We start from the raw sequence: 22832 nt of genomic DNA, 5'->3' as shown, positions 1-22832 counted from the left end.
CTCTTACATAGTGAACTTGGTGGCAGAAGGTAGCCTAGTGGTTAGAGCGTTGGGCCAGTAACTGAAAGGTTTTGGGTTCAAAAAACTGAGCCCATAAGGTGTAAAATCTGTTGATGTGCGCTTGATCAAGACACTTAACCCTCATTTGCTTCATGGGTGTCATACTACTATGGGTGACCCTGTAAAACAACACATTTCACTACGTTTTTATTTAATTGTATTTATTTTTCCCCGCAGGAGGCCTTTTGGTAGGCTGTCATTTAGAAAAAAATCAAGTGTATCATTTTATATTGCTGAAGAGGTACTGTTACTAAAAGTGTGTTATTTCTTTGGACTGGTTGTGTGAGAGTAATACTGTGGGGTGGCTGAGGAGTGTCTATAACGTTGTCTGTGTGAGTATGTGCTTGTGGGAAGGACTGTCAGGGGAATGTCCTCAGTGGCCTCTCTCTCACTACTCAACTCTCCAGGGACAAGGCTCTCCAAGGACAGTAGTGTCACTCTTTATTTGGATAGTCTGGATAGTCCATTTGTAGATGTTCTACAGATGATCATACTATCTGTTGATAAGCAACTGCTTGCTAAGGTTGCGGTTTAGGTGGGACAATTGTGCGCTGCCCTATGGGACTCCCAATCACGTCCGGATGTGATAAGCCTGGTTAAGGATAGGGGTAGGTCAAGGGTTAGGCTTAGTAGATAGTTATTTGAAATGTTACTGATAGTCTGCAAATAGTCTGTAGATCATCTACAGATGGCCTATTCATATAAAGTGTTACCCAATAGTGTATCAGGCCAATCTAAGACTATGATTATCAGATCGGATGGTAAAACACTAAAGTAGCACTGTCTCACCCAGTCAAATTGATCACACAATAGAATGCTCACATTGGTCGTACATCTCATGGCGAAAGAACAGGCTGTCCCATCTCCTCCCTGACAAACTGGTTTGAACTCATAATGTCTACCCTCAACTTTTCAACTCAAACTTTTCAACCCGATCACAGCCTGTTGCCTTGTTTTGCAGAGTTAGACAAATGTGAGCAGAGAAAGATTATCTCAAAGATTAGCTTGACAAGCTATTTAGGGAAGGATTTTAATGGCTTGACACTAATCCATGAGTCATAATGGTACAAAACAACACGTGAGGCGATGAAAGCTTGGGTCGTTTTTGTTGTTGTTGTAAACAATCCTATAGCCCAACTTGCTTTGAGTTCAGAGTTGACTGGGAGGCTGGCACACCGGGTACAGGCTGGTATTTGGCATCAGCTTGCCATCCAAACCACTTCATCCAAGCCTCTATAGACAATCCATCATAGTGGTGTTTTTACATTCCTCAAATCTCAAAACAAAATAGCCTCACATACTGAGCTTTCCTTCCTCTCTCAGCTTTGCATGAAGAGATCGTCTGTTATTTAGGGTCTCATGCTGTAGTACCGCAATTGATTTCCTCCCCATGATCTTGTGTTTTATGGCCACCGTGGCGTTAACAATTAATATTTACTAGAAACCTCTGGTTTCTCCCAGAATGGTTGTTCCAAGAGCTGTCCTTCAACATGACATTCAGCAGGGAACTAACTGAGCACACTTCACACTAACGACGCCAGCTTCGCAGCACAAAATCACCTGGAATCAATTCAACCCTCGACCCCTGGTGTTTTTCACACCACTTAATTGCCTCTTTTCCCAGACTCTGACAGTCACATTGAGATGACATTCAAGGACAGGGAGGGCCTTACATTAAGGCTGGGGGGGGGGGGGACTAGAACACATACATCTGGTGTACTCCGTACTGGCATTATACTCATCACACATAATAGAGACAGAGAGTGGAGACGACAAATGATTAGGAGATGACAAATGATTCAAACAAATTATTTGAACTGAAGAGCCCAAGTGCTGGCAAAACGGACTCTTTCTCATTGCAAATCCCACACAAGAATAAAGCCATCAAACAAGACTATAGCCCTCGGACACCAAACTTAGAGCCCCCAACCAGAGCATGATAGGGATTGGAGCTCTCTGTGTATACCAGTTGACTTTCTCTATGCCAGACACTGGCAAGCAGTGAATGTAAAGGGATGAATTGTGTATCGCTGGGTAGTCCTGGATGTACTCACGGTTTGACTCGGTTGTTGAATCGTCTGCGCAGAATGACTGACAGGGTCGAGATGATCAGGATCGTGGTGCACATGATCAACCTGGCCCACGCACCCAGCAGGCAGGCTGGGTCAGCATGAACAGCTCATGGGGGCTCTCTGTCCCACAATCCGGAAGGGCCAAGTTAGCGTAGCGTAAGCGTTAGCCTGTTAGCCTGTTCCAGTCCGCTGCCCATACTTCTTTCCTAGACGCCTGCTAAAACCTGGCTGGATTAGCAGGTAGGGATTAGACCAGATGAGATCACTGATACTGTACTATTATAAGCCACTATGTGATGTGTACGCACTTTCTCACAAATCTCTAATTAGACACGTATACCAGTTACATATGGAACTTCTGCTTGAGTTACTGGACTAGAAAAAGTCTCAAGATGAATCATCTTCCTGTTTATCAACCAGTACTATCACAGGCTATCAATGCTACTACCATGATGTGCCCCACTGGAGCCTATATTGACGACTTCCTATATGGAAAACTTTTCATAGGCCCCTGAATGCCAGACCCGTGGCAACATAATGAACCATTACAGGGAAAGGCGTAAAGAAGGGATGGATGCTCTCTGTCCCGGATGTCAATGAATACCATCCTCCCCTGTCTTGTTAGAGTGAGGAGATTGTGAATGTGACCCAGGCATCTCGAGATGGCCATTCTCAAGGCAATCTATCAGCACCGGAGATGTGAAATTCCCCATGTAGGCAGGCACAGACTCCTCGAGGTCTGCCAGGAATGCTCCGAAGTGTGGGTATCGGATGGTTTAGGATTCACAGGGGCACTGCCAGGAATGTGAATTCTGCAAGTTATGTGAGCATCTCATCTCTGGCTTGGAGAAGTGTTCCTAATTGTGGATTCCTCAGGTTTCTCCTCCACAGCCCTGTCATGACAGAGAGCCTCTTGGATCCATAACTCACCAAGAGATACGTATCTAAGAACCACTGCCACCTGCGTGGTTTTGGGATCTTGCCCCAGCTATTTTTAACCAAGTCTACGTTCTTTTAACTCATATAGATCCACATTCAGATGAGTGAAAGGATGATTGTTATTATGACATTTCCAATCCTGGTTGAGTGCAGTGACATCAGACTGTTGTTAACATTGCTATTACATAACCCTATATGGCCCACGTGTCAAACTCATTCCGCGGAGGGCCGAGTGTCTGTGGATTTTCGCTCCATCCTTGTACTTGTTTAAAAAATGAAGGTCACTAATTTGTAAGGAACTCCCCTCATCTGGTTGTCTAGGTCTCAATTGAAAGGAAAAAAACAAAAACCCGCAGACACTCGGCCCTCTGCGGAATGAGTTTGACACTTCCTGCTCTTATGACCTGGCCAAATGTATCGCAACCTGGTATATTTAACCCTTATTTTACCAAGTTGCAGCAACGACTTGGTCATGAGTTACAGTGGAGAAGAGATGGGTTCTATGAATCAATTGGAGGCTGGCGATGATGCGGTAGCCATGGTAGTAAGAACAATGCTTATTAAGTCCTCTCCTCTCATGACTAGAGAGGACCTGTATGCTGCTAGGAGTTCAAGTACCAACAGGGCCTCTGGATGAGGTTATGTGTTGACATTACCCGTTGTACTATGAGAAGGATACGTAGCCACATAGGTGATGCATGACGGATCTGCTGCCAAATGCTGTTCTCTTGTCCCTGACACTATTAATAGGCTATTTAATCCCAACATCCCTGACACTGCTGAGTCAGATAGGTAGGCAGGTGTGTGTGTGTGTGTGCACATGCGTGTGTCTGTGTGTGTGTGTTCTCTTCTCATACGCCGGCACTTCTCACCTTACTGTACAGCTTTGAATGTTGATGTAGGTGCACATGTGTGTTTGTGTCTTTGTTATCACCATGGGAGCCTGTCAAAATGAGTCCCTGACCGTCACCAGCGCTGGCTAGAATGACAAGCTTGGTGACAAGAGACTGGTCGCCATGGTGAAACATCACCATCCTGTCAACACAGCACACAGGGGAGCACGCACACTGCTAAATACCACTGGAGATATTCCTCTGCAGATACAGTAGGAGGTGGGAGAAGTATAATCTACTACAGTGCTTTATCATTCAATTAAAACCAATATCTGGAAGTTGCCATGATAGTGTGAATTCTTCCCGCCAACACTGTAAAACTCCGAGCAGTCATTGGATTTGCATAAATTTACAATAAAGCAAAGTTATAACCACTTCTGATGATACAGTACATGATGATATATCGGCAAGAGACCCGGAATTTAAAAAAGGATGCCTTCTTCACCGTTTGACGCTCTCACCGGTGCCCTTTGATGAAAAACATTGCTTTGGGCATCAACCAGCGAACATGCATGTTAATTAATCATTGATTAATGACATTTACATCTCATTATTGAATTAGCAGAGTGAAACAGAGGGCCTCGAAAACCCAGTACCTCTGTGCACCTATAGGCTAGAGGTCCTGTTGTGCTATTTCAGTCTTCTGCACCAGACTGGAGAAGGGGAGGGAAGAGAAGTAGCCTAGCCTGGTCCCAGATCTGTTTTTGCTCTTGCCAATTCCATTGTTCAATGTCCGTGGGTGACAAGAAGTTGACATGATAGCACAAACAGATCTGGGACCAGGCTACTTCTCTTAGACGGGCACTTTAAGAGACGAGAATAGAGAACTGAGTAGTATTGACAAACTCTATTTAATTCCTAGGAAATTCTGCACAGTCTTTGGTTGGTCAACACATATGCTCTCGGCAGATATATATCATACACATTCAAATACATAAAACCTACAGTATATGGTCACACATTCAAAGACAGTCCAAACGCCATGAAACAAGTGTAGGTAATTATCACTTTATTGATAGTTGTTAATAGTTCATTTCACCAGGTCTGCAAAGGTACACGTCTGTAGGAGGCTGTGCACACATGCTAAAACAGCACAAAACCACTCCCACTGCCCCAGTCAACAAATGTATATAATCATAGTTATATAAAGTATTCCATTCCAAATACATAAACAGATAATTATTGTGTTTTATATATTTAGAAAAATATAAAGTCCAGGCTTTAAAACTCACTGGCAAAAAAACAATTCACAACAAGAAGTCCCAGATGTAGTATATGATGTGTGTGTGTGTGTGTGTGTGTGTGTGTGTGTGTGTGTGTGTGTGTGTGTGTGTGTGTGTGTGTGTGTGTGTGTGTGTGTGTGTGTGTGTGTGTGTGTGTGTGTGTGTGTGTGTGTGTGTGTGTGTGTGTGTGTGTGTGTGTGTGTGTGTGTGTGTGTGTGTGTGTCAGGGAGGAAAGCTCTGCAGATGGAGGGTAAGAGTTTACAGCTTAAGGGAGAATTTTAAAAATAAATGTCGCCATTTTGTGAATTATGGGTGACGTGTTTAATAAAACAACCTGTCGGAGCGGCTCGCGCCCAACACAAATACTCCTCCACCCCGAGCTACTCAGAGGAACAGAGGAGCCTGACCTCTAACGGGTTTGTACTCAAGATCTGAGGTCAAATGTTTTGCTAGCAGTGTGAGACTGGTGAGTGTATTGTTCTGTAGGTGTGATGGGAGAGATAATTTATTATAGACAACAACTTCTACAGTAATCTACCTCATTTCCTCTCATCTACAGCCACTGGTCTCTTGCTGAATGAGTTTGTCATATTGTATTAGCTCAACTTCCTGTGGCGGTTATTTGTCAGCCATATAAGCCAACTGTATATCCTTGATCTTGTAACTTTACTGCTGGCCTCCAAAAAAACAACAAAGGAGAAGGCAGTAGAATATGAATATAATTATATTATTAGCCAAATAGCCATGGTAGCAAAGCCGATAGAGGGACGTTCTCTCTCAGCATTTGGCCAGAGGAAAGAAAGGATGAGAGAGTAGGGGAGATATTTGATGAATGACCACAAGAGGAAGATCGGAGCCCCATTACTTCCTTATTAATGGTAAATGGCAAATCTGAGAGGGACCAGAGGAGTTACTATCAGAGACACAGAGGAGATTGGATCTAAACCGACACTCAAAATCCATTTGTAGTGTATTCAGGGGAAAAGTCGGGAGCAGGGCTCCAACTTGTGGCACCGTATTGTACATGCCAACCCAACATGGTTTAAACTGTACCAAAGTGTCTAGACCTCTTGGTAGGGTTGTAGAGTGCTTAGTATATCAGATATGGTCGATATTCATATTTTTTCTTACCCTAGTGGTTCAGAGGTGAAAGATACACTGATGCTACTTCAAAGGGTCCGTTGTATTTCCAGAGACCTCCGGAGTCAGTTTCTTAAACCCTTAATGGAGAGTTTAATGAGGAAATGTAAACCAAGTAAATGCTCCGTAAATATTAGCATGTGGGCGGTCAAATTCGGCAGAGTGGTAGAGTGTATGTGTGTGTTTGTGTGTGTGTGTGTGTGCTCGTGCATGCATGCTTATAAAGAGGAGATGGCACCTTAACAGTGGTCTGTCAGCCTGTGTCTCTATCCCATCACTTTGAAATTGTTTCTACATTTAAATAGCCACTTGCCGTATGGACAGGGTGTTAGCAGATGGGTGTGTTTGTATAGTGCATGAGATGGGCATGGAAAGAGACAGGGTGTGTTTGGGAATCCAAAGTGGCATACATTCAGTGAGCAACAAAACTCCCTAAAATGGAGCCCTTAGTTCCCTTGAAAGCATTGGAGATTTACAATACTACAATGAGGGTTGGATGAGGGCATAGAGAATACACACGCTCACTTACTGTACGCTATACAGACAACACCCCAGGGGCTATACAGACAACACCACCGGGGCTATACAGACAACACCTCAGGGGCTATACAGACAACACCCCAGGGGCTATACAGACAACACCTCCGGGGCTATACAGACAACACCCCAAGGGCTATACAGACAACACCCCAGGGGCTATACAGACAACACCTCAGGGGCCATACAGACAACACCTCAGGGGCCATACAGACAACACCGCAGGGGCTATATAGAAAACACCTAAGGAGATATACAGACAACACCTCTGGGGCTATACAGACAACACCTCAGGGGCTATACAGACAACACCTCTGGGGCTATACAGACAACACCTCTGGGGCTATACAGACAACGCCTCAGGGGCTATACAGACAACATCTCAGGGGCTATACAGTAAAGTACACACAATGAGTCAGCAGGGAGAGGGGAAAGACTCCCCCAAAAGTTGAACACAACAAGATATTCTATGAACAGTCTCAGCCCTAAAAATCACCCCCGCTATCGCCCCTCACACTGCCGAGCTGGAGAGCTGCACCCAGCCAACTTCTGTGTAGGCGCCCGTCACATGCCAGTACACCGCCCCCATCAGTTTGGTCCACACCATTTGCACTTCTGCCGTGAAGAACTCTGGGAAGTCCTCCGAGAACACCTCCAGCATTACACCACACAGGATCTGAGAGATGGAGAAAGGGAGGAAGTGAGATAAACACTGAGGAGAAAGGTGAGAGGAAGAGGATGGCAAGATGTAAAGAAAAATACAAATTGCCAGATGAAAAAAAGAGAGTAAAAACACCCTCAAAGCCTTTCCAGTTGAAACAGAGCAACGCAACTTCAGTCAAAACCTTTCAGAGGGACATTATGGACCATTATGGACAGATAAGCCACGCCCTCTCACCTTAAAGTACATAGGCTCCACCTTGTGTTTGACAGCATGCGCCTTGCCCACCAGAGCCAGAACAGAGGACACTTTCTCTGGGTCGTGGAGGTTCTCCACCACCTTGTTGATGGCGCCCATCACCTGGCGGGCGTGGTGCCTCAGCTGGACACTGCGCTCCATCTCCTCTGGGTCATCCATGTCCTGAAACTGGCTGAAGTACTGCTTGGCCGACGGGAAGTTCACAAAGAACCTGGAGGACAGAAAGAGTAATTACCATTCTTACTCTGTGATTTTCCTGGAACTTCTGGTGTCAAGGTTAATCTATGGCTCTGGGTAGAAGTTAGTGTACTCATAATATCATAACACCCACAGAACGACCGTGCAATCAAACAATATCAGGGGAAGTCCAAGAAACTGGGGGACAAAAGAGTCCGGGTTAGAGTTAGTGCCGAGCCATGACGGTACAAGCACAACTTATGTGGATATAATCCATGCTGGTTTTCAAATGTTCCAGGACATTGACATTCTAATTAGACAAGAAGACTCTTATTCGAATGTCCTCGCAATCCACACAGAGCAGCCCAGAAGATATCAACATGCCCACAAGCAATCAAATGGTGTCAGTGTAAAAACAAAAAGAGGGATGAATAACATGTCATTTTAGACCCTGGGCAAAAGCCACTGAAGTGACTGAAGTTACTGAAATCGGTACTATGTACGCTTCATAACATTTGTTCGAAGCATTCAAGCTTTAAGATTTCTGAATCTACTCATTGAACGGATGCCCTGTGGCCATAAAGTCATATGCGTTACAAAGAAATTCTGGAGACATTACTGCTCGTTGTATGTGTGACCTAGAGCTAATGAAAACGACTCAAAGTTGTCAAAATGCACAATGTGCCTCGAGTTGTAATCAGCCTCTTAACATAGCCTCATCTGCATCTCGGTGATTGGGTTTACTTACACTTTGTCACGACTTGGGTTTTACCACTCAAGTGTTTACACCCTGCGAGTGGAGTGCGCGGCACACTTCCAATGATTTCTCGTGTCTACTTGGAGAATCTGCTCAGGGCACCCCCAACACGCAGCACGGGGTGATTGGCAGGCGGGAACGGTGAAGTGGTGCTGATGAGGCGAGGAGCGCCAAGATCGTTACGTTTCTTTGAGTGTAATTAGAGGCAGGTGCTGCTGGGGACCGGAGGAGCGAGACTGTTGGCAGTCGATGTTCCTCCCGGAGTACTTCACCCGCGGTGACGGTGCGTAGGATGTTTCCTCTGCCTAAATGGCTTGGCATTGATTACGAGCCACATAACAATACCCTTTATCGGCCACACACAGCCGATAAAGGATGCAAAAAACTCTATGTCCTGCGACTGCTTTGTCATCCACAAAAGTGACAGTAGATACCAGCCTCTATGTGAGCCTTGCACGTCCTAAAGTGCTTCTGTCAAGACCTCCCCTCCCTAGTCACAGATATTGTATATCCTGCAGAACGACACACTTGTCCTGAACGGAAAAAAATGGAACTTCAAAAGGAAGAGCACCTCTCTGAGGATTACTGGACTTCACACAGAGGGTACTGTGACTGATGTGTGTGCCGTCTATGGACTAGTTTGAACTGCACGTAGTTTTTTAGGGCCGTACAGTAACGCCCATTCTCCAACTGTTTGTAGATCCCCACCACCAACACTGACCACGTCAGGCCACCTCAATTAGCGTCTGTGCATTTTATCGATACGACTATACTGAGGTTTCCACAAGCTTACAGTGCTCGTACAAGGAGATATACGGGGGATATTTTTTTCGATGTTTGACTCTGCTCTCACCCTTTCTGGTGAAAGCACAGCATGCTTTATATGTAAACAAATGGACACTTGTAACACACATACACTCTTGTGTTGTTTTACCCCTGACCCAATTTGACTCATGTAAGTGCTTTACACTAGTGCGGCTGAATGGGTACGAGGGTTGAGTTATTCAGCGTTGGTTAGGTTTGGCCCCTGGCAGCAGCGCTACACTACACTGCATCCCCGCAGATCTTGTGACAAGCTATGCTATGCTATGCTGCGCTAAAGAGGCGCCTGCTTGCCTGTAGCTGTCCCCAAGCCAAGCTCTCCCAGCTGTCGCTGCTTCACTTTGTCTTTGAAACACTTTGTTGTTCCTTGCAGATAAACATGAAAGTCCCTTAGAGCTTTGTGAGGAAAGGACTTCTCCTCTGAGAAGTCAGAAATGAAGGACTTTTTTCGTATACCTCGCCAATCCTCTTTAGGACGGGCCTCCTTTATAGGTACAAGAGTATTGTGCAATAATATATTAATATACTGTTAAATACAAACAATGTATATTCACTTTCATATCTGCATGTATATTTCTACATCTCGATATCTCTATAATGCAAGACGGTCAAAACATTTGCCCTGAAAGCCTAACACAACCAGAGCCAGAGGGTGAGAGTAGAGTGTCTGGAGTGTCAAAGATACTCTCACACTGAATTCCCCCAACCTGTCGCTGCATTTCAATGATGTCATCAACGCAGCACCATTAGTGGTTTGTTAGTCACATTCGAATTAGTCTTGAAGGGTTCTTTTCGGGAAGGCAACACGCTTTTGAGTACTGAGAGAAACAACCTTGACTAACTTGAGCGAGCATCAGACACAGCACAGAGGGATGGTTTCCCTTTATGGTCGTTCGAAAGCACTTCATGAAATCAAATCAAGTCTCGACTCCTCAGTCCTCAAGACGGACCACTTTGGAGAACTCCATATCCATCACGCTAGTATCAGAAGCATCCAGTCACAGCCTAAGTACTATTGTTCGATGTTTGGTGATTTCATTGAGCTGCCATTTTTTTTTACAGTACTCGAGATGGCCGGAGGTGGTCTCCTCACGGGTGAAATTGCATTTGTGCGCATTGATGATGACATTAGCCCAGGCTAATTCACTGTCTATTCTTTCCAACCATCCAAGCAGAAGGATATAAATGCAAATAACTAAGCATTCACATGGCGAACCATGGAAGTCAACCGAACCGTGGAAGGCTTTGACCCAGTATCCATCCACTCTTCAATGTGCTTTCAGGATAGCTATTAGACCATTATCCATTCCACACAGATGACCTGCTTACTCGGGCCATCTGCTTGTTAATAGGAGCAGGCCAATTAGTGGGTACAGTGATGTCTCCGTTTCCCTGAATCGGAGGGATGTTAGGGAGTGTGACATACAGTACCAGTCAAAAGTCTGGACACACCTACTCATTCAAGGGTTTTTCTTTATTTGTACTATTTTCTACATTGTAGAATAATAGTGAAGACATCAGAACTATGAAATAACACATATGGAATCATGTAGTAACCAAAAAAGTGTCAAATAAATCCAAACATATTTTTGATTTGAGATTCTTCAAAGTAGCCACCCTTTGCCTTGATGGCAGCTTTGCACACTCTTGGCATTCTCTCAACCAGTTTCACCTGGAATGCTTTTCCAACAGTGTTGAAGAAGCTCCCACATATGCTGAGCACTTGTTGGCTGCTTTTTCTTCACTCTGCTGGAGGGTACAGGAGTACAGGAGGGGACTGAGCACGCACCCCTGGGGAGCTCCAGTGTTGAGGATCAGCGTGGCAGATGTGTTGCTACCTACCCTCACCACCTGCGGGAGGCCCATCAGGAAGTCCAGGATCCAGTTGCAGAGGGAGGTATTTCGTCTCAGGATCCTTAGCTTAGTGATGAGCTTTGAGGGTACTATGGTGTTGAACGCTGAACTGTAGTCAATGAACAGCATTCTCACATAAGTGTTCCTTTTGTCCAGGTGGGAAAGGGCAGTGTGGAGTGCAATAGAGATGGCATCATCTGTGGATCTGTTGGGGCGTTATGCAAATTGGAGTGGGTCTAGGGTTTCTGGGAAAATGGTGTTGATGTGAGCCATTACCAGCCTTCCAAAGCATGGCTACGGACATGAGTGCTATGGGCCTGTGGTCATTTAGGAAGGTTGCCTTTGTGTTCTTGGGCACAAGGACTATGGTGGTCAGCTTGAAACATGTTGGTATTACAGACTCAATCAGGGATATGTTGAAAATGTTAGTGAAGACACCTGCCAGTTGGTCAGCACATGCCCGGAGCACACGTCCTGGTAATCCATCTGGCCCCGCAGCCTTGTGTATGTTGACCTGTTTAGAGGTCTTACTCACGTCGGCTACGGAGAGCGTGATCACACAGAATTTTTTATCATTCACTGAGAGTGTCACCAGCAAAGCACCCCCACACCATCACACCTCCTCCTCCATGCTTTTCAGTGTGAACCACACATGCAGAGATCATCCGTTCACCTACTCTGCATTTAACAAAGACACAGCGGTTGGAAGCAGAAATCTCAAATTTGGACTCATCAGGCCAAAGGACAGGTTTCTCGTGTTTCTTGGCCCAAGCAAGTATATTCTTCTTGTTGGCGTCCTTTAGTACTGTTTTTTGCAGCAATTTGACCATGAAGGCCTGATTCACGCAGTCTCTCCTGAACAGCTGATGTTGAAATGTGTCTGTTACTTGAACTCTGTGAAGCATTTATTTGGGATGCAACTTCAGAGGCTGGTAACTCTAATGAACTTATCCTCTGCAGCAGATACAACTCTGGATTTTTCTTTCCTGTGGCGGTCCTCATGAGAGCCAGTTTCATCATAGCTCTTGATGGTTTTCGCGATAAAAGTTGTTCAAATGTTCCGTATTGACTGACCTTCATGTCTTAAAGTATTGATGGATGGTCGTTTTTCTTTGCTTATTTGATGTGTTCTTGCCATAATATGGACTTGGTCTTTTACCAAATAGGGACATCTTCTGTATACAACCCCTACCATGTCACAACACAACTGATTGGCTCAAATGCATTAACGGAAATTAACTTTTCACAAGGCACACCTGTTAATTGAAATGTATTCCAGGTGACTACCTCATGAAGCTGGTTGAGAGAATGCTAGGTGTGTGCAAAGCTGTCTGTAATCAAGGCAAAGGGTGGCTACTTTGAAGAATCTCAAATATAAAATATATTTTATATTTGTTTAACACTTTTTTGGTTACTACATGATTCCATATGTGTTATTTAATAGTTGCGATGTCTTCACTATTATTATACAATGTAGAAAATAATAAAAAATAAAGAAAAACCCTTGAATGAGTAGGTGTGTCCAAACTTTTGACTGGTACTGTAGGTGCAGTCGAGAGGCTTTGCACTCAGTAGGATTATCAGACCCAGCAGAGCATTCAAGCCTGGGCATGTCAAGAGAGCCTGTGATCTTGTTGTCAAGGGACAGAGAGAAATTAAAGATAGAAAGAAAGCGACATAAGGAATAGAGAATGGGAGGGAGACTGAGGAAAGCGAGAGAGAATAGGAGGGAGATGGATAGTGAGAAAGAAAGTGAGGGAGAGAGAGGAACAGAGACGGAGAATGAGAGAGAGACCGAGAGGGAGAGTCGAGAGAGACAGTGAAGTGCCAAAGCTTGTTGCTGTTACCCACAGATAAGAATGACACACACACACACACACACACACAGAGACAACTCTACACACTCTCTGCCCTCAGAGCTTTCCCTAAGGGACTATCTTGTCGCTCCGACCCAAAATCAGGGCACATCACTGCCTTAGCGGCGCCCTACTGTCCGTTTTAACGAGCCCTCTCGGCGTTCCATGTGGAACACTGAGACAACACTGGGACAACACTGGGACAACACTGAGACAACACTGGGACAACACTGAGACAACACTGGGACAACACTGAGACAACACTGGGACAACACTGGGACAACACTGAGACAACACTGAGGCAACACTGGAACAACACTGAGACAACACTGAGACAACACTGGAACCATACTGAGACAACACTGGGACAACACTGAGACAACACTGGGACAACACTGAGACAACACTGGGACAACACTGAGACAACACTGGAACAACACTGAGACAACACTGGGACAACACTGAGACAACACTGGGACAACACTGAGACAACACTGGAACAACACTGAGACAACACTGAGACAACACTGGGACAACACTGAGACAACACTGAGACAACACTGGGACAACACTGGGACAACACTGGAACAACACTGAGACAACACTGGGACAACACTGAGACAACACTGAGAAAAAAGTCAAACGCATCCCAGCTCAATCAGACAGCGACTCTTTATTCAGATGCAGAGCCTCAGCATTAAGACCAACACAGACATACAAACAAAGTGACAGACAACTTGTAATATTAGAATTCAATGGCTCCCCCCATCCAGGTGCCACAGAAAGGTACCTGCTATACTGGTGCTTCAAGTTTAGAGTGAAAATGTGACAGGTAAAAGATGTGAAATAGGTGTAAAGCACCAGCTGAACAGCTAGAACAGGAATGTCTGCCTCAGACAGGAGGACATTTAAGCAGAAACGTGTGCTCTCCCTCAATTATCGCGTCTTGCAAAAATAGTCTGTAGAATGAAGAGGGCTTCTGAGAAATTGCTTTTTTTAATGAGGACAGAAGTGAGTGAATAAGAGCAGAATAGTCTATGTGTGTGTGTGTGTGTGTGTGTGTGTGTGTGTGTGGTCTGCACAGTGTGGACACAATCCCCCTGCCATTTCCAGAGCCTGCTGTGGGCTTTCATAGAAATGCATGATCCCCCTCCAATCTGCACGTATCTATGGAAAACACACGTCCAGCGGTGCTCAGCTGCAGGAAACATCAGTGGAAATCTGTGTCTGTATGTCGGTCGAGTCTAGTCCCCATTAACCCTCCACTCACAACTTCTTTGCCCAAACTTTTCTATGCCTGATAAGATGCTGTACAGAACGAACGTCATTTTTTAATTGTACTCCACTAAAATTGCAGACCCCCCCCCCCACCCATGCCATCCGGCCCCACCAGCTACACAAACCTTATGAGGACCCCCTGATACTTCACGTACATTATGGGGACCTCCAGCCTCTAATCCCCACGTACTCAATGAGGAACATCAGCCCTATATGTGCCTTAGGAGGACCTCCAGCCCCACCGCAATGGAGACCAACAGCCCCACCACTATGAGGACCCACCCACATGACCACATACCTTATGAGGACCGACACGCCCACGTCCTCGCAGTTCTCATAGACGTGTACCCAGGTGTTCTGGATGATCTCCCGCTCGGCATCGGTCAGAGGCTCGGCCCGCTCCCCGCGCTCCATCGTCTCTCCTCCTACGTCTCTCGGCGACTCCATCCGAGACGACCTCCGCCGCAGCAGCTCGGAGGCTCCCGCCAGCAGCGAGCGGGGGAGGTAGGGAGCGAGGGAGGGGGGGAGGGAGAGCTGTGAACCCACGGCGACGGAGACGGAGGGATGGAGGAGACAGACGGAGCAGCCTTGTACGCTACCCACCCCCCACCCAAACCACCCCTCTCTCCCTTTGCTCTCCTCCAAAACTTGTCCTCCACTGTTAATACCACTTCTTTTTTTATTCCTCTCACTCTTTCTCTCTTCCTCCGTTTCTTTGTTTCTTTCCTTCTCTGGTAAGAGAGCTGTCTTCCCTCTGAACTTCTGTGTTTGTGAGGACCTGATGGAATGGCGGAGGGAGTGGGAGAGAGAGGGGTGGAGAGAAAAGAGAGGGGGTGGGGAGAGATACAGAGAGGGGGTAGAATAGAGAGCATCTAGGATGTCTGTATTGTCCCCCCGCCTCCCTCTCACACACTCTCCTATCTCTCCCTCCTTCCCCATCTCTTTCTCTCTCTCTCTCTTGCTTTCATTTTGTCTACCTAATGTTTTGCAGACACGCAAACACATGCACGCACACACACACACACACACACACACACACACACACACACACACACACACACACACACACACACACACACACACACACACACACACACACACACACACACACACACACACACACACACACACACACACACACACACACACACACACACATGCATGCGCGGGCACACACATACACACGCACACACTCCTCACAACTGTTTTTATAGAGCGATTTCTCTGTCTCCATCCCTGGGAGGGCACAGAGAGACAGGCAGACAAACAAGTGTGAGGAGAGTGTATGTGCGTGTGTGCACGCACTTGCATGTTTGTGCATATGCGTGTGTGTGTGTGTGTGTATGTGCATGTGTTTGCATGTCTGCGCACATTAGGTAGACAAAATTAAAGAGAGAAAGAGAGGGGAGAGATAGGAGAGTGTGTGAGAGGGAGGCGGGGGGACAATACAGACATCCTAGATGCTCTCTATTCTACCCCCTCTCTCTATCTCTCCCCACCGCCTCTCTTTTCTCTCCACCCCTCTCTCTCCCACTCCCTCCTCCATTCCATCAGGTCCTGACAAACACAGCAGTTCAGAGAGAAGACAGCTCCCTTACTAGAGAAGGAAAGAAACAAAGACATGGAGAAAGAGAGAAAGAGTGTGTGCGTGCATGTGCGCGCGTGGTGGGGTTCTGTGTCGTCTCATGAGAGAGCTTGTATAGACTGTGACAGAAAAAGCTATAGGAAGCCCCTGTCTTTCCACAGACTCTCACAGGACATTGTGCCTGACAGTTTGACAGGTAAACGAGATCGGAGAGAGAGAGAGAGAGAGAGAGAGAGAGAGAGAGAGAGAGAGAGAGAGAGAGAGAGAGAGAGAGAGAGAGAGAGAGAGAGAGAGAGAGAGAGAGAGAGAGAGAGAGAGAGAGAGAGAGAGAGAGAGAGAGAGAGAGAGAGAGAGGAGAAAGAGAGAGAGAAGATAGGGAGAGGGGAAGAGAGAGAGAAGTTACATTTGCGTTCAGGCTATTGAGAAAGTTATGAAACAAATAATGGAGGCCAAGAACAAAGTGTGAACTATGAAAGACATTATCTGTCAGAGTATTTACATCTCACTGACTGAATTGTATTGGATGTATGATTCATAAAACATCTTGATGAAACCATTCAAAAGTAAATTCAACAAAAATCTTGGATCGTCTGGTTTGAAATGACCCTTTGATTTGTGCTGTGCAGACAGACCAACACAAGACGATTGAAGAAAGCTGCTACTGGAGGGGTCAATCTGTGTTGAAGATATTGAAAATGCCACGTTTGACATTCAATCAGTGACATTCGCTCAGTGACATTCACTCAGTGGCATTCGCTCACAGCCAGAGGAGACGGTTAACAAACTGCTGGCTAGACAAAAAAAAGTGGGGGGGGTGCGAAGTGAAAAGGAGGTTACGGTGACAGTTTTATTGTGCCATGGAGGCTATAGAAAAAGCCTGCCTGCCGTTGAGACAGAGCTGTCACAGTATTTGAAAGATGACAGATTTCTGTACAGTGTGGCACCCGTCAACACTAAACTGAATTGCACACTAATGTCTGTCAGACATTCCACGTGTCACTTAGGCTGCGTTTACACAGTCACCCCAATTCTGATCTTTTGCCCAATTATTAGCAATAGCTCTGATTTGATGGGTCTTAAAGATCAGAATTAGGCTGGCTGTGTAAGCGCAGCCTTAGGGTGAGCAAATACTAAGTCAAATACTAAAACCTATATGGACATAATTAAATGACCTCCTGCTCATATACATACAGAATACACTGTTCATAGCATAGTACGAGTATAAAGAATTTCTACTGTGGGAAAATAAAGTTACTGGCCACATCAATCAACAATTATGATGAAAAAAAAAATATATAAATATGCATGTTTCTTTCTTTGTATTATCTTTTCCCAGATCTAATGTGTTATATTTTCCTACATTAATTTCACATTTCCACAAACTTCAGAGTGCTTCCTTTGAAATGGTATCAAAAATATGCATATCCTTGCTTCAGGTCTTGAGCTACAGGCAGTTAGATTTGGGTATGTCATTTTAGGCGAAAATTGAAAAAAAAAGGGTCCAATCCTTAATTAATTGAGAAGGTTTCGGGGGAAAGTATTTCTGTCAACCCACAAGGGCACATGTGCATGTACTTTCAGAATTGTTTGGCGAGCTACTCATAGGTGGGCTACGAGCTACTGGTAGCTTATGGGCTACAAGCTATTTGTAGCTTACGGGATACAAATTACTGGTAGCTTATGGGCTACAAACTACTGGTAGCTCACGGGCTACAAACTACTGGTAGCTTACGGGCTACAAACTACTGGTAGCTTACGGGCTACAAGCTACTGGTAGCTTACGAGCTACGAGCTACTGGTAGCTTACGGGCTATGAGCTACTGGTAGCTTACGGGCTATGAGCTACTGGTAGCTTATGGGCTATGAGCTACTGGTAGCTTACGGGCTATGAGCTACTGGTAGCTCGCAATTAACCTGTTGGAAACCCCTGGTGTAAATGAAGGGGAGGAGACGGATTAAAGAAGGATTTTTAAGCCTTGAGACAATTTAGACATGGATTGTGTACGTGTTCCATTCTGAGAGTAAATGGGTAAAACAAAATATTTAACTGGCTTTGAACGGGGTATGGTAGTAGGTACCAGGCGTACCAGTTTGAGTGTGTCAAGAACTGCAGAGCTGCTGGGTTTTTCATGCTCAACAGTTGTACGTGTGAATTAAGAATGGTCCACCACCCAAAGGACATCCAGCCAACTTGACACAACTGTGGGAAGCATTGGAGTCAACATGGGCCAGCATCCCTGTGGAACGCTTTTGACACCTTGTAGTCCATGCCCTGACGAATTGAGGCTGTTCTGACGGCAAAAGGGGTTCAACTCAATATTAGGTGTTCCTAATGTTTTGTACACTCAGTGTAGATGTACATTTGACTTCTTCAATGAGACACTGGTCAAGTAGGTCAGTTCCCAGTTGGATCCCATCTCTAATAGTGTCCCAAATGGCACCCTATTCCCTACTTTTGCACTACTTTTGACCAGGGCGCACTTCTTTTGACCAGAGTCCTATGGGCACTGTTAAAAAGTAGTGCACTATTTATAGGGAATAGGGTGCCATTTAGGATACAGCCTAGATGTGTGTTTTTAGGAGTGCGCCTGCTCTGGTCTGATGTGGTAGAGACCATTATAATGATTATTTCATAGCTATTATGGTGATGTGTTATACACAGCACATTAAGCCTGTCCAATACCTCAGTAGATTTCATTAGCGCCATGTCACCATGACAAGATAAGTGCCTTGCATTGGGCCAGTAACCGAAAGGTCGCTTGTTCGAATCTCCAGGCAGGCTAGTCAATGTGCCCTTGAGCAAGGCACTTGCTCCTATAAGTCGCTCTGGTTAAGAGCGCCTGTCAAATGACTAAAATGTGAGAGAGTTGCAGGGGGGGCAGAGTGACTTGTGTGTGTAAGTGAGCGAGGTGGATGGGGTTAAAAGGTGGGAGGTAAGAGACCACCTGAATACCGATGATATTCAAATGTAATTATTCAACACATCATTCCAGTAAATAGCTCTTGACCTGGAGAGTGAATTATGACATTTGAGGTGCCACTCACTCTGAAGTGAGTGCATTGTTCAACTGTTTATGGTCAATAAAAAGAAATCAGATGCAGAAGAGAGCAATCTTATGTAGGTCAACTATATATTTCAGATTGCCTGTTACCATGCCAAGTCAAAGCCACAAGTGAATATGTTCTGTATTATGGATTGCATAGAGCATCCAGACCCATTTCTCTGTGATGATGGAATTGACTTCACTTGTCAGAATATACCAGAAACTTTACGCGCGGTACATTGACCCCATCTTGTGGACACTCCGCGGTCCTGCACAATTTTCGCCTGGCCAGTTTTGCCAGATTTCCAGAGAAGTTGAGTTACACGTCAGAATGGAACCTGTACTGGTGAGTGGACGTGTACTGTGACCTCAACATTTTGTGTGTATCAGCTGATCCCGGATACATGCAGATATGGAACGTGTGGTGGAGATGGCAAATAACGGTGGTGAGCCCGACATAAACTGCTACGTCTGACATTACATATTTTATTGTTCATAAATCCATAACCAGCATTTGTCATTTTTATGCAGCTCGTGTGATTTTCCTGTGCGCGCGCTGGCCCATAATAAACAATGTAACATTTATACTTCAATTTTTTTAACTGCGTTGCCTCTACATGGGTAGACGTGCCGTGTTGCTTGCACTTGTGCCTGGAATGGCAAAGCGTTTTAGCAACTAGCCTACATCACCAGGCAAATAGGGGGCTTCGGCTGTTGCTTTGACAGTGAAAGTGATAATATCGGCTTTGCTTTGTATGACAGCTGATCCCCAATCGCCAACAAATAGCCTACAGGTCGTTCCCAGTTAAATTACGTTTATGATGAAATACTTTACCATGGGTTGTAAAATCATTAGCTTAATCTGTTACAAATCGTTTCGCTCTGTAGCAAAACCGTTTACTTCAAACCGAAACCGCAAACGAGAGTTTCTCTTGGGACAAATTCAAATAGGGTCTCACCCGTTTTTCTTTACGTCGCCTTCTTAAACGGAAACGGTTTCCAAAAGGACCACAACCAAGGTATGTTTCCCAAACAATCACCAATGTGAACCCCTTATATTCAGCCCAGTAGTTTATCTTGCAGCTCCCCATGTTGAACTTCAAGTTATTTCCTTACCATCTGGATTGTCTATTTACTTTCTGAAGGAGCAATTGAGGAGGAACAGTCAGTGAGGCTTGAACCAGTGTTACAGTATAAGTGCATTAGGGGCCCAGACCTCTTGGCAAAGGTCATATCTGAGGATTCTATACCAATAGTCACTTTTTCCGTCCCCCTTCCTCTCCCTAGGTTTCTCCCTCGCCGGCCCCTCCACCACTCCTCGCAAGCGACAGGTGCGATTCTCCGCCCGCCACGACATCCTGCTGCTCCGTGAGGTCATTGCTCAGAACCCGTTCTGTTCCAAGGAGTCGGGTCGTATCTGGGCCCGTGTCGGGGAGATCATCACTGCTGCCCTGCAGGACGAGAGCTTCGAGGTGGACGCCCGGCGTTGCAGGGAGAGGACCATGCTGCTGCTGGACTACTACAAGAAGCAGGACTTCCCCAGCCTACGCAGGTTGGTCAAGACTGGCCAGAAGTTGACATTAGACATGCATATGCTTAATAGGAGGAATGTATTAGAAGCTGATACCCAACCTTGTGTGTCTGTGTCTGTTCATGCTTATGTGCCTGTATGTGTTCAGGTTTGGGACAGAGAGGCTGTATGCCCAGAAAGAAGACCTACTCCATGAGGTGTTGGAGCTGGAGGCAGAGAAGGGTCTTCTGGCCAGCGGAGAGAGTAAGTACCAGGATGAGGAACTCAGGAAACGAGCCTTGGAAGAGCTGGCTAGTCAACCAGAGCAGGACAAACCCATCATTATCTCCACACAAACAGGACAACCCAAAGGTAAGAACCCCATCCAAGTCTGTTAAGATCTGTGAGGTGAGAGAACAACTTTTAGATCTGTGATTATATTCAAATGGAGGAAGGAAATAGGACACACACCTGAAGAGATCACTGTTATTATAGCCCTACTGTGACCAAACCAGTGGTTCCCCTGCAATTGCTTAGAATGCCCTGCCCTTGCCCCGCCTAAAACAGTTGTCTCTGTGTGTGCTGGTACTCAAAGGGACACACAGTGACATGTTTGCTCCTCAGCAAAAATGTTTTGAGGGACTACGACCAAAGAAATAAACAAAAAACGTTGACCTTTTGAGACTTTATCCTCCCCATCACCAACTATCTCCCTCTCTATTCTCTCCCCTCCCTGCCCCCTTCAGTCCCCACGACCCCAGAGCCCGAGGAGCAGCAGGAGAACCTGGCGGAGCTCTCGCTAGTCTCTGCGGCGCCCATGGCCAAGCAGCCTTGCCAATGCTGCTGCCAGACCTACTCAGAGATCCTCAGCTTCCTGGAGAAGCGCTCGGAGGCGGAACAACGACTGCGGGAGGAGGAGTTATTGCTGAGGAGGGAGGAGCTAGAGATCCAGAGGAGTAAGATCACTCTGGAGAGAGAGAGGCTGGGGGCGGAGAGGAAGGAGAGGGAGAGGAGGTTCGAGCTGGAGAGCCAGGAAAGACAGGTCATATTGGACCTGCTAAAGGAGAAGGTGCTCAAAGGATGAGATGATTGATGGGATGGTGGAGGGGGGCAGGTGAGGGGCTGAAGGAACCCTAGGTGTATGGTGTGGATGTAACAGTATAACTTCTGTCCCCTCACCCCTATCTGGGCTCGAACCAGGGACCCTCTGCACACATCAACAACTAACACCCACGAAGCATCGTTACCCATCGCTCCACAAAAGCCGCGGGCCTTGCAGTGCAAGGGGAACAACTACTCCAGGTCTCAGAGAGAGTGAGTCACCCGATTGAAACGCTATTATTGCGCACCACCACTAACTAGCTAGCAATTTCACATCGGTTACATGGACATAACATTAAGACGTTGGGAGGGTGGTACTACCTCTGGATCGCACCCTCTGCCCCTTGTTCTACGCAAATGGCCTTAGTGAAGGAATCTGCTGTGACACCCATATATAAGTGTGGAGATCCATGCCTAGCATTGTGCTAAGCTGAATGGCCGCATTCCACAAGGACACTGACAAAAAAATAGGTAGCATATTCTCACACTGTACATACCCACACGTTATCTTATTAAACAAATCCTTTGGTGATAGAATAACAAGCTGTTCATCAAGGGTCATTTTTATAGTGAAAAGACAAAATTGCCAGCAATTCTCCCAATGTCAATTAACTCTTTAGTCAATTCTGACTGTGTGGTCATTATTATGAAGCTGTTCCTGCTGAAAATTAAAGAAAGTACTTACGTAACCTCCTAATGATTTTGAAACTGTATTTGTTAATTGAGGAAAGAGTATAGAAAATGTTCATTAGGCTAGTTAGATTTCTAGGAAATATGACAAAGTTGTGTAACAATTTTTTATTTGATTTGTAATTATATTAAATTATACATGACCTACCGTTCCCCCTGAAATACCACTTTTAAAATATTTAAAACATAATATCACATGTCACATGTTACCGACATGTTTCTTCTTCATAATAACTCATTACTTGAGCGTCTCTTTACGTCTTTTTACGCATTCTACGTAAGGTACTCTTTGACCTCGCGCATAATTGAAGTGCCCTGAGTGGTTGAAAATTCGAACAAACCGCCCTCTGTTCCAAAGCAGCAATCACATTGGAT

At 45.6% G+C, this 22832-nt stretch overlaps 2 protein-coding genes across 3 annotated transcripts; one reads left to right on the top strand and one right to left on the bottom strand.

Annotated features, from left to right (window-relative positions):
- Positions 1–4958: 4958 nt before the first annotated feature.
- On the bottom strand, positions 4959–15428 carry LOC124016309 (cytoglobin-2-like). 2 transcript variants are annotated; one of them, XM_046331857.1, is made up of 3 exons: positions 14826–15428; positions 7763–7994; positions 4959–7576 (listed from the first exon to the last, which is right to left on the bottom strand). In XM_046331857.1, the coding sequence occupies exons 1-3, from the start codon at positions 14972–14974 to the stop codon at positions 7376–7378; spliced, it is 582 nt and encodes a 193-aa protein (XP_046187813.1). In that variant the 5' UTR covers positions 14975–15428; the 3' UTR covers positions 4959–7375. The 2 variants fall into 2 exon arrangements, with proteins under 2 accessions (XP_046187813.1, XP_046187815.1); XM_046331859.1 differs by having other exon boundaries at positions 4959–7540; positions 14826–15401.
- Positions 15429–19481: 4053 nt separating this feature from the next.
- LOC124016248 (scaffold attachment factor B1-like) lies at positions 19482–22600 on the top strand. Its single transcript, XM_046331798.1, has 4 exons — positions 19482–19602; positions 20444–20708; positions 20836–21038; positions 21413–22600. The coding sequence occupies exons 1-4, from the start codon at positions 19569–19571 to the stop codon at positions 21748–21750; spliced, it is 840 nt and encodes a 279-aa protein (XP_046187754.1). The 5' UTR covers positions 19482–19568; the 3' UTR covers positions 21751–22600.
- The last annotated feature ends 232 nt before the right edge of the window (positions 22601–22832 follow it).

Source organism: Oncorhynchus gorbuscha, linkage group LG26 (genome assembly GCF_021184085.1).
Source record: "Oncorhynchus gorbuscha isolate QuinsamMale2020 ecotype Even-year linkage group LG26, OgorEven_v1.0, whole genome shotgun sequence".
NCBI lineage: Eukaryota > Metazoa > Chordata > Actinopteri > Salmoniformes > Salmonidae > Oncorhynchus > Oncorhynchus gorbuscha.
Note: the sequence above shows the minus strand (reverse complement) of the source record. Positions and strands in the feature narration are given on the sequence as shown.

What these genes read in the sequence shown, in the direction of transcription:
- LOC124016309 (XM_046331857.1), bottom strand. Translation starts at nt 14,974, where the DNA reads ATGGAGTCGCCGAGAGACGTAGGAGGAGAGACGATGGAGCGCGGGGAG. An exon ending in GGCGTGTCGGTCCTCATAAG is followed by an intron (nt 7,995 to 14,825) that starts GTATGTGGTCAT and finishes TCTGTCCTCCAG; the next exon opens with GTTCTTTGTGAACTTCCCGT. An exon ending in TGGAGCCTATGTACTTTAAG is followed by an intron (nt 7,577 to 7,762) that starts GTGAGAGGGCGT and finishes CTTTCTCCTCAG; the next exon opens with TGTTTATCTCACTTCCTCCC.
- LOC124016248 (XM_046331798.1), top strand. Translation starts at nt 19,569, where the DNA reads ATGGAACGTGTGGTGGAGATGGCAAATAACGGTG. An exon ending in GGAGATGGCAAATAACGGTG is followed by an intron (nt 19,603 to 20,443) that starts GTGAGCCCGACA and finishes TCCTCTCCCTAG; the next exon opens with GTTTCTCCCTCGCCGGCCCC. An exon ending in GACTTCCCCAGCCTACGCAG is followed by an intron (nt 20,709 to 20,835) that starts GTTGGTCAAGAC and finishes GTATGTGTTCAG; the next exon opens with GTTTGGGACAGAGAGGCTGT.